We start from the raw sequence: 12,500 nt of genomic DNA on the forward strand, positions 1-12,500 counted from the left end.
AAATGTAGAAAAGAGTAAAGTGATGGTTATTGAGAGAGAAGGTGACTCCCAGTGCAATGTAACAGTGAATGGAGAGAGACTGGAATTGGTGAGAGAGTTCAATTACCTGGGTACAGTGATAGAAAAGAGAGGAAAATGTGCAAAAGAAGTTGAAAGCAGAGTGACACAAGGAAGAAAAGTAGCTGGTGCAATGAAGGCCTTGATAAGAAACAGAGGCTTGAGTGTTGCAGCTGCACGAGGCTTACATGAAGGAGTGCTGGTGCCAACTTTAACATATGGATGTGAGACTATGATGTGGCATAAAAATGAAAAGTCAAGAGTAAGAGCAGTGGAGATGGGACTGCTGAGGAATGTAAGTGGATTACAGAGGGTGGATAGGATACGAAATAATGTGATTCGTGAAAGATGAGGAGTGAGGAAGTCGGTGGACACCAGAATTGAAGAGAGTGTACTGAGATGGTATGGTCATGTGGAGGGAATGGATAACAAAAGAATGGTGAAGAAGGTATATCTAAGCGATTTCGAAGGAGGGAGGAGGCGAGGTAGGCCAAGGAGGTGGAGAGATATGGTGGATGAATGTGTGAGGAAGAGAGATTTGGAAGTCGGTGAGGCTAGGGAACTGACAGGAGATCGAGCTGGCTGGATGAATTTTGTAAGGAGATATGCATGATCAGGGATTTTTGGCACCCCTTTTTAAAGTGGCAGCGTCTGGATTGACTCTGTCGGATACAATATGTGAAGGTACAGAATGTGGAAAATTTTGGCGTATCCGATAGAGCCAGGATTCTGAGGGCTTGAATGATGAGTGAATGGAAGCGTGGCCCATTGGATTCGGCAATTTTGGTCTGTCTGGACATTGCTACTACTCACCCTGCCCTTGGGTGGGAAAGGAGGTCCGGATGATGATGATGATAATGATGTATATCCCATTAGAACCCAGGGGTGCTGGGCGAGGCATGGCACTGGGTGGGTACTAAGAGTACCACCCTCCGTCTATCGGCTCATAGTCGCAAAGCTCATACTTCCCGACCCGGGGGTTCCCTACTTTATAAAGACTTGAAAAATCCCAGTTCTGTCCAATATTCCAGAAACTGGGCTCCAATGGGTTAGAGACTGATGGGTTTGCCAGTCATTAACCCACTGGATCCCAGGGGTGCTGGGCGAGGCATGGCACTGGGTGGGTACTAAGCGTACCGCCCTCCACCTATCGGCTCATAGTCGCGAAGCTCATAGGTCCCAACCCAGGGGTTCCCTACTTTATAAAAACTTGAAAAATCCCAGTTCTGTCCAATTTTCCGGGCACCAGGCTCCCATGGGTTAAATATATATATATATATATATATATATATATATATATATATATATATATATATATATATATATACAATATATATATATATATATATATATATATATATATATATATATATATATTGATATAAATGTGTATATATATATATATATATATATATATATATATATATATTTATATATATATATTGATATAAATGTGTATATATATATATATATATATATATATATATATATATATATATATATATATATATATATATATATATACATATACTGTATATATACAGTATATATATGTATATATATATACTGTATGTATGTGTGTACAGTATCTCTATCTATCTATCTATATAGTCTATATATCTATATATCTATAGCTATCTACTGTATCTATCTATCTATATAAATAATCTACCGGTATCTATCTATATATCTATCTTTATATCTATATATATATATTTTTATATTTATATATCTATCTATCTATCTATAAATCTATATATCTATATATCTATATCTATATCTATATATCTATATTGATAGATAGATAAATATATATATATATATATATGCATATATATATATATATATATATATATATATATATATATATATATATATATATATACAGTATATATGTATATCTAAATGTATATATATATATATATATATATATATATATATATATATATATATAATATATATATGTATATCTAAATGTATATATATATATATATATGTAAATATATATATACTTATCTATCTATCTATCTATATATATGTATGTATATGTATATATACACACACACACACCGCTCGCTGGTGCAGTGGTAACATTCTTGCTTGCCAACTGGTGGACGGGAGTTCACGCCTCGCTCAGGTTGCGAAAAGTTTCACTGACGAAGTGGGTGGTTACTGTCCCCCTTGAGCAAGGGGACGGGTGTGTGCGTGTGTGAAGGTCACAGCCTTGCCCTTAGATCGGACTATATGAGCTCTCAGCTCCCTTCCGGGAGGTTAAAAAGCTGACCATCATGACCATCAAGTGATCCTGACCGACCCGGTGAATTACACACACTGTGTGTGTGTGTGTGTGTGTGTGTGTGTGTGTGTGTGTTTGTGGCGGGGGGGTGCATGGGTAAGTGTGGGTGGAAAATAATGTCATAGTCTTCCGATATTGCGCCTTCCCAACTCCTTTAAGGAGGTACCATTTTATTATTAATTAATTTATTTTCTCTTTTAGATGCTGTCTACCGCAGGTGAGATTTGGGCCTGGGAGGCTAAAGCTGATGTTTAATAGGGTGCTGCTCATTTATATTTTTACGTATACAGTGCGCTTTAGTACATTTTTCCATGTGATACAGGAGTGCAAAGCACCAATGGCATACGCTGGCACAACAACCGGCGTTTCAGCTTACGTCAGTTGAGAGACCTTGGTATGGGCAAGTCAAAACTGGTGGGAGCAGTGCAGGAACAAGCCCAGTGGTTGGCGAAGGAGATGAAGAAACAGGCAGGCAAACCAGCACCTATACCTCACGCCCTCTCTGTCGCAGTCTCCAACGTCATCTGGCAGATGGTTGGAAGTAAGATTTCTGTCTGTATATATACCTAGGCTGCTTCACCCAAGGAAAGAGAGGTAGCCGAGACAGAACGACACACTCCCAATGTACTCATTTACTCAAACACATTCATTCGCATCGTAACCCCAATAGGGAGAAGGGACAGATCCTCACCACACCACACCACACGAGGGTCAACTGCGCTCTGCAATCAGTGACATCCGCAGCAGGGCCTGACAGCAGGACTGGCTTACCCCTGCCACATCATAATAGAACCATCCCTGTACCTGCACCTGACCTGATCAGCTGATCAGACAAAATGCGGGAGAATATCACCTCAGGGCTGTGTCATCATTTATTGTTTCACAATTTCTCTCCATTTCTATCATGCACAGCCACTCTTCCTTGTTCGACAGACATCCCTCTCACATTCAACGCTCTTTTCACACTGTCCATCCATCCTATTCGTGGTCTTCCTCTCAGCCTTAAACCTCTTACATCAGATCTTGTTATCGTTTTCACCAATCGATCATTATCCATTCTCTCCATATGCCCAAACTATCCCAACACCCTCTGCTCAACTTGATCAGCCATCTCCCAATCAACTCCAGTTCTCCTTCGCACTTCATCATTTCTCACTCGAGCCATGCACTTCACTCAACACGTACTCCTCAGACACCTCATCTCCATTACATTCAAACTTTTCCTCTCTGCTGCACCCATATTTCATGTTTCAGCCCCATATAATGCAGTCGGTACCACAACCCCCTCATACAGCCTTCTCTTTACATCCATTCTAAGCAAACGACATCTAAACACTTTTTTCATTCCTCCCAGTACGTTTCCTACTTCATTCATTCTGAACTTCACTTCTGCATCTATTCTTCCATCCACAGCAACATGTGACCCTAAATACTTAAAACACTCTACCTCCTCAAGCAACTCACCATTCAAAACTACATTCATCCTCCTACCATCTACCAACCTCGTACACTTTCACTTTACTCTTATTCTCCTTTACTTTCAATTTTCTCCTTTCATACACCCTTCCAAACTCCTCTACCAACTGTCTTAACCTGTCACATCCTGACCGATTTTCCACCACTGACTCCCCCCAGTCCCGACCAATTTTGGAAAAAAAAAAATTTGGCTCAAACCTTCGCCTTTGGTGAGAAACATCGAAAATTCATAGAGAAATTGCTCACCTGAGATTTAAAATACTCGATACAGGTAGCAGTATCTCCTTACCTTACTGGGTTTTCTATCAGGCTGGCTCCAAAGAAAACGAGTTCTATGGGAGGGTAACTATCCCACACCACTCATAAACGGTATTTATTTATTTGTTTGGTACGAATTTATATGTAGTACGGGAGTATATTGGTTTTCAAACAGTAGTATAGGCATTATAAGCATTGTTTCACTCACTAACTCATCAACATACCTGACTTTTTTTGGCGACATTACCTGATCATCTTTTCTGACTGTTTCTTCCTCTAATGCTATGTAAACTTTGTCCTGACTCTGGCCCTGAATGTCTTTATTGGCCAGGTCACTGGTAACAGGTGAATTGCCGAGAAAATGGCGTGCAGGGGGGGGGAGGCATGCAGGGTAAGGCATTGTCCCTGCCTGGCATCTTGTTGGGGAATAGAGGAAGGTATCCCGTGTATAGGTACAAAAAATCATGCATGAAAATTGAAAATTGTGCAAATTATGAACCTTGCAATTGCACGACGTACCAGTATGTCGATGGGGCTAGCTGTGACAAAACGTTATAACATACCCATACGTCGATGGGATGCCTCGGGTTAATCTCTCCTTTGAATCAGCCATCAGTGCAGTATCATCTGCAAACAGCAGCTGCTTCAGATTCCACTCTCTACCATCAACATCCACCAGACACAGACGTCCACCTAACACTCTTGCATTCACCTCCCTTACAACACCATCCATATAAACCAAGGCAACATCACACATCCCTGCAGCAGCCTCAGTCTCACGGGAAACCAATCACTTACAGTATTTCCCACTCTAACACACGTCTACTATTTACATAAAAACTTTTCACTCCTTTTACTAACCTACCATCAAGTCCATACAATCTTAAAGCAGTCCACAAAGCCTCCCTATCAATTCTATCATATGCTTTCTCTAAATCCACGAACGCCCAAAACACATCCTTGCCATTTTCTAAATATTTTTCACACACCTGTCTCACAGCAAACACCTGACCCACACATCCCCTCCCTCTCCTTGAGCCACACTGCTCATCACCAATCATTCCTTCTGTACCCTCTCTAATTCTCTTAATTAACACTCTACTATACACCTTACCTACAACACTCAACAGACTTATACCCCTAAAGCTAGTACATTCACATATATCACCCTTTCCTTTACACAGTGGGACCACACAAGCACTTGCCTAATCAATTGGCACCATACTTTGCACAAAGCACACATTCAACAATCTTACTAACCAGTCAACAATAGTTGCTCTACCACCTTTCAGACATTCCGCAGCATACCCATCCATACCTGCAGCTTTCCCTGTTTTCATTTCCTTTACTGCCTCCTGCACTTCCTCCTTCATGATCAAAGAATCATTAAACTCTCCCAACACATTTATTCTTTGCACTCTTCCATCCATCACAATCTCAGCCACCCTTTCCTTCTCTGCCTTTAATAATCTTTCAAAATATTCCACCCATCTCTTCCTTACTGCATCCATCTCAGTTAACATCCTTCCATTCTCTGCTTTAACTCGTTCTTCCTTCCCAGACTCTCCCTTTCGCACCTTTTTCACCTCCTTCCAAAACATTTTCTTATTCTGTTGAAAATTCTCAGTCAACCGCCTACCCCACCTGTCATCTGCTGCTACTTTAGCATCATGCACAGGCCTTCTTGTCCTATTCCTCTTTTCCTTATACCTCTTATATGACATCTCATCCTTCCTCTGCAGCCACACTTCATATGTACGTCTCTTCTCAGCCACAGCCATACTTACTTCTTTGCACCACCATTCACTTCCTTCTCTTACACCACCACCCACTCATCTAACACCACACACCTCTTCTGCATGCCCCACCACATCACTCTTAAACAACTGCCATTCCTCCTTCACACTGCCATTTTCCTTATCTTTCTCTGCATGCCACTCATCTTTCAATTTCTCCTGATACTCTATCACTTTCTCTCTTTCATCCAACTCACTCACTTTCAAAACCTCCCTGCGACACCAAACTCTCCTAGCTCTCACCCATCTCTACCTACTCTCAACTTTCCCTCCACCAGGTAGTGGTCAGACATACCTCCACCCTCAAAACTCTTCTCTCACATCCAACAATCTTCCTGTTACATTCCTGGACACAAATACATAGTACATTAATGCTCTATAAACAACCCTTCCACCTTCTGTCTCACCCATGTATACTTATAAATATCTTTCTTCTCAAACAAGGTATTTCCTATCACCTTCTTTTGCTCAACGCACATCCCTATCATTCGTTCCCCATTTTCATTTCTTCCAAGCACACCATGCATACCAGCTACACCTTCAACTGCTACATTTCCCACTGTAGCATTAAGATCTCCCATCATTACCACATTCACATTTGCTCCAAAACTCTGCAGACACTCATCAACATCATGCCAGAAAAACTCCCTCTTCTTCATCCCTTTCACTACCATGCCCATATGCACTCATGAACACCCACAACTCACGTTCAAATTTCGCTTTCACCCACATCAGTCTCGATGATACCTCCTTCCATTCAGTCACACACTGCTGTATTTCCGGAGTCACTAACAAGGCCACACCTTCTCTTGCCCTTCCTCTTTCAACACCTGATAATCTTCCATTCACACTTCCAAACTTAGACACACCTTTCCCTTTCATCTTTGTTTCACTCAAAGCTAACACATCCAACTTTCTTCTCACAAATATTCTCCCAATCTCCTCCCGTTTAGCCTCAATTGTACTACATCCATGCTTATTCATAGATCCAATCTTCAGGGTATGGGGATAACGCAATCCCCCATCCTTTTCTCTGTTACTAGTAAGAAAAACTTTTGGTCTAGTGGTTAGCATGTTCTAGAGTGGTAGCTGTAGGTGCCTGATCTCAAATATGTGTCGGGAGGTTTTTAACAACATTCATAGTCCCACCAAAGGGAGTGACTGGTCATGTACAGCAGTGTTGAACCATGGTATCTGAACCATTGCCCCTTACACTTGGAAGGAGATAATATGGGACATTGCAACTAATTAAATTATCTTCTCTGTATACAAATTGCAGCATGTATAGTTCACTGTAACCCCAGGCTCATCCAATTGTGAGCCAAAAGGACTGAAGGCTACAGGTGGCCTTCTCCCGCAGTCTGCCATCCTCCTCTTGAAGGTCTGAGAGGGAGCTGAGAGACGTTCATGCAACTGGATAGCTAAGCTGCCTGGATAAATTCCGTGCCACCATGGGAAGTCGTCCCTACCCAGTGCTATATTAATTTTACGTTGCTTCAAAGTGTTTTGGAGGCAGACAAAACTAAAATGATACAAAATACTTAACAGAATAAAGATGATATCAAACCATCTAAACATTAAACCATTATTATCTATGTAAAAGAAATATTAGACCCTAACAGACTCCATAAAAAAAGTTACTACGATCTGCTCTTTGTCTTTGTATACAGAAATGACCCTACAAGTGCCATAAATAAATAATTAAGAAAATAATATATAATGGGTATCTATCTAGCTATCTATAATACACACACACACACACACACACACACACACACACACATATATATATATATATATATATATATATATATATATATTGTTACGGAACAGAGAGAGATAATGAACACTTCAAGTGAGAACACTAAAATCACTACTGTCCCGCAAAGTTCCAGGTTCAAAACAAAGGAGTTAGGTAAAATTACAAGTTAAAGTTTAATGCTCAAACTAACAACTAAACATTCAGGACTCATTAGGATAATGTAATGGCAAAAAACAGGTTAAATATATGGTTAACTGCAATAGCTTCTATTAACACGAAATTAGCAAGAGTAAATTTATCTAAGTCAGCCCTGATAAAATGAGAAAACCGGATAATGCTCAGTTAATGCAAGATATATTATTACAGATACAAACTATTATTAATAATGGCTGACATCAAAAACTCCACATGAATCAGAAAAATCTTACCAGGCCTACGAATCAACACCCTATGCTACACAGCACAAGAAAAAATGCAATAACACTTATACTCAAATTACACAGCAGCTAGATGGTTGGAGACTTCCTGAGCACTCACAAAAATAATAATAACTGTACAGGGGAGGACAGAGATGTGAACAAAATGAGGAGTAGATCTAAGTGGCAATTAATACAGAGACTGAGCTCATTATATAGGGGCCATCAGAGCTTGATACAACTTGTAAGAAGGACATGCAAATGAAGCCATAGGGGACAAAGAGTTGACACTCCTGCTCTGAACAACAGAAAGAACGACTTACTCTACTATAAGGGAGGAGAAGGGGGGAGTGAGGTAGAACACGGAAGCTTGGTCACTATGGAAGCCACGAGGCGAATCGTGATCAAACATGCAGGATACTGTACGTTAGAATTATACAAAGGATGATGAAATCATAGGCTATGTAACACCTCCCCACAAAAAAAAAAAAAAATGAAATTTACAAAGGAGATTTCCTATTACTCTAAAACAATCTGTCTAAAGTCTAGATAAGCAATCTGCAATAACATTTTCTTTCCCTTTGACATGTTGTATGTCTAATGAATACTCCTGAAGAAGTAGACTCCAGCTTGTCAATCTGTAATTTTTATCTATAAACTTACTGAGGAATTTCAGTGGGTTATGATCGGTATAAATGACTATGGGGTCAAAACCAGAACACAAATAAAATGAAAAATGCTGTAAACCCAAAATCAAGGCCAAAAGCTCTTTCTCAATAGTTGAGTAGTTCTTTTGAGGTGGAGTGAACCTCTTACTGTAATAAGATACAGGGTGTTCAATACCCTGATCATCCTCTTGCAGCAAAACAGCCCCAGCTCCTGTATCACTTGCGCCAAGAGCCATCTTAAAAGGCTTAGCAAAATTTGGAGTAGCGAGACTTGGCTGACTTAATAGGATAGCTTTAAGTTTGCTGAAAGAGGATTCACAGTTATCGGTCCAGACAAATTTAACTCCCTTTTTCAGTAGGTCTGTAAGTGGTGATACAAGAATTGAAAAGTTAAGAACAATTCTCCTGTAATAACCTTCCATTCCCAAAAATCTTTGTAGCTCTTTCCTACTTTTAGGTCTGGGAAGATCACTTATAACCTGAACCTTAGCGCTGGTGGTGCAATGTGTCCATGACCAATTACGTACCCAAGGTACTGAACTTTAGCTTGACCAAACTCACACTTTGATAAATTAGCTACAAGATTAGCCTGAACCAAAAGCTCAAGAAATTTACTGACATGGCATAGGTGATCTTTCCAGTTGTCACTGAAGATTAATACATCAATATAAACAACACACCCTGCCAAACCCTCTGTTACAACATTCATAAGCTTCTGAAATGTGGCTGGAGCATTCTTCATACCATATGGCATTACAGAACATGCAAAAGTCTTTCCTAGTCTTACAAAACCTGAGATCTCCCTAACACGTTCAGTCATAGGTACTTGCCAGTATCCCTTTAACAAATCAAACTTACTTATGTACCTAGCCTTTCCGATCTTGTCTATGCAATCTTCCACGCGAGGGAGAGGGTAAGTGTCTGTTTTGGTTATCTGATTAACACGTCTATAGTCGATGCAAAGCCGCTGCGACCCACCTGGCTTAGGGACTAGAGTGACAGGGCTCAATCATCTTGTGGTCCAACAGGTAGCCAAGCTCCTTCTGGATGAGAGGAACTTTAACTGGGTTCACACGGTAAGGAGGCAGTTTAGTTGGCTTTGCGTCTCCAACATCGACATCATGCATCAACACAGTGGTTCTTCCTGGAGTGGCATGGAACACTTGCGGGTACTCCTGCAGTAATGCCAAAAACTCCTGCCTTTCCTCGGGAGCTAGATGAGAAAGCTTAGTCTGGAGATCATTCATGATATCAGGATTCTTCCCCAAACTATCACATAGGCTCATGCTGCATGGGAGAACTTCACTTGCAGACTCGGGTGGAACAGCTACAGTGCAGACTGGATTATTTTTGTCCCGCCTGTGATATAACTTTAGCATGTTGATGTGACAAAGTTGCTTGTTCTTTCTACGATCTGGTGTGGCGATGACATAGTTGACATCACTGAGTTTCTTCTTCACGAAATAAGGACCACTAAACTTGGCTTGAAGAGGTTGCCCATGCACCGGTAGCAGAATCAAAACGTGATCTGGCTGAAAGTGGCATAACCTGGACTTCTTATCTTACCAAGTCTTCATCTTCTCCCGAGCAGCTCCTAAATTCTCTCTCGCCAGCTGTAAAGCAGTGGACAGCCGTTCTTTGAACTTCATCACATACTCCAGCAGGTTGACGTCATCTTCCTCCGACAGCCAGCATTCCTTGAGTAGCTTAAGGGGTCCCCTTACTTCATGGCCAAACAGTAGTTCAAAGGGTGAGAAGCCCAGTGATTCATTTGTAGATTCTCTTGCGGCAAATACAACGAATGGAAGATCTTTATCCCAGTCTTACTGATGTTCCAAACAGTATTTCCTGAGCATCGATTTGAGTGTTTGATGATATCTCTCCAACGCTCCTTGGGTCTGGGGATGGTAAGCTGAAGACGTGATCTGGGTGATGCCCAACTCTTTCAGAGACTGCTTGAAAACATTTGACATGAAATTACTTCCCCGGTCTGACTGTACCTCCTTGGGCAGACCAAACTTTGTGAAGAACCCCAGCATTTCCTTAACCACGTTCTTTGCTGAGATATTTCTAAGTGGAATGGCTTCAGGATAACGAGTAGCCATATCAATCAGGGTCAACACGTAAGAAAATCCTGAAGAAGTCTTAGGAAGAGGGCCCACAATATCCACCAACACACGGGTGAATGGCACCTCAAAAGGAGGAATGGGAACTAGAGGTGCAAGCTTTTCGGTCTGATTACACTTCCCCTCAACTTGACAGGTGTGACAAGACTTACAATACCAGGAAACATCTCTGAAGATACCTGGCCAGTAGAAGTGTTTCAGAATTCTTGCCACAGTCTTCCTCACTCCAAGGTGTCCTGCCAAACTGGAATCATGAGCCACTCTAATGATATCCTGCCTATAAACACCAGGGATTACAACTTGACGTACAACCTCCCATTCACAGTCGGCTGATGCTGTTGGGGGTCTCCACTTTCTCATAAGTACTCCTGACTTTATATAATAACAAGTAGAAGCACCAGCTGACTCTTCCTCACTGTAAGCAGAGTTAGCTAGACCTTTCAACTCAGGGTCAGCAACGTGCAACTCAATCAACTCTTGAAGAGACAAATTATCAACACTACGGGGTACTGCCTTATCTGGTGAGTGGTCCAAATTAGCAAGAAAAGTGTCAGCTAGGATAACATCATCATCATCATTATCCTCTAAGTCACCAGTAACTTTAGACTTAGCCCTAGTGACAGCACATGCAGAGAACACATCAGGGACATCACAGTCCTGGGCCACAGTCACTGGTTCACTAGACAACTGAGGAGCTGGACACACTTGACTTCCACCAATATCATTTCCAAGTAAGAAAGTTACACCTGACATTGGGAGTGTCTCAACCAACCCAACCATAACGGAACCATTAACAAAACCAGACTCTAAATTCACTCTGCACAGAGGGACAGAGAAGTAATTATTCCCTACACCTTGTAAGATTACAGTTTCATCAGAGGAATTAACATTAGAGCCTTGAACACTGGTCAGCATAAGGGATTGGCAAGCACCTGTATCACGATATATTTTAACTGATTTCCTGTTATTACTGTCCAGAGGACTGACAAAACCATCAGACAGGAAATTAGCACATGAACTCTTGAGAGTGTCACCCACGTTACTGCTCAAAAGAGGAGCTTCATCATGAGAATTTAATTTACCCCTCAAAGCAGGTTCAGTTAACTTGGTTAAAGAATTCTGGGAACTCTCAAGGGTGGACACTAGACCAATTGACTGAATATTTAAAGACTCCTTTTTGTTCACATCACGCTGTCTCTTGAAACATTTCTCCGTAATATGACCAAGCTTACTACAATAAGTACCTTTACTTTTCTGAAATCTAGAGGTGGAGCTGGTATTTACTTCCTGAGAAACATCATCTTTATTCTCTTTCCTGTTATCTGTACTCTGAATTGAGGCAACGTACTTACTCTCAGCTTTCCTTTTTTCTTTAGAATATCTCTTGTGAGTGAGAACATATTCATCAGCTAAAACTGCAGCATCAGACAAATTATCTATTCTTTTCTCATCAAGATATAGGCTTACATCTTTATTAATACACTTTTTGAAGTCCTGCAGCAAAATCGTCTGCTTAAATTTATCAAAATCAGAATTTACATTCTTAGAATTTAACCACTGCTCTAACAGATCTTCTTTGATTTTTGCATACTCAACATGGGATTGCTTATCTTGCTTATAAGTTGTCCTAGATTTTACTCTATAA

General features: G+C 40.8%; 1 protein-coding gene across 1 annotated transcript in view; it reads left to right on the top strand.

Annotated features, from left to right (window-relative positions):
* The window catches only part of LOC145391618 (cytochrome P450 2L1-like), a 257,804-nt gene that overhangs the window by 156,491 nt on the left and 88,813 nt on the right, over positions 1–12,500 (top strand). The window contains exon 4 of the mRNA XM_080266160.1: positions 2,676–2,894. Within this exon, the coding sequence (XP_080122286.1) occupies positions 2,676–2,894 (219 nt within the window). The remainder of the gene's footprint in view (positions 1–2,675; positions 2,895–12,500) is intronic.

The sequence above is a fragment of the Coenobita brevimanus genome, chromosome 2 (genome assembly GCF_032717465.1).
Source record: "Coenobita brevimanus isolate Jiangsu-jjx chromosome 2, ASM3271746v2, whole genome shotgun sequence".
Classification (NCBI taxonomy): Eukaryota; Metazoa; Arthropoda; class Malacostraca; order Decapoda; family Coenobitidae; genus Coenobita; species Coenobita brevimanus.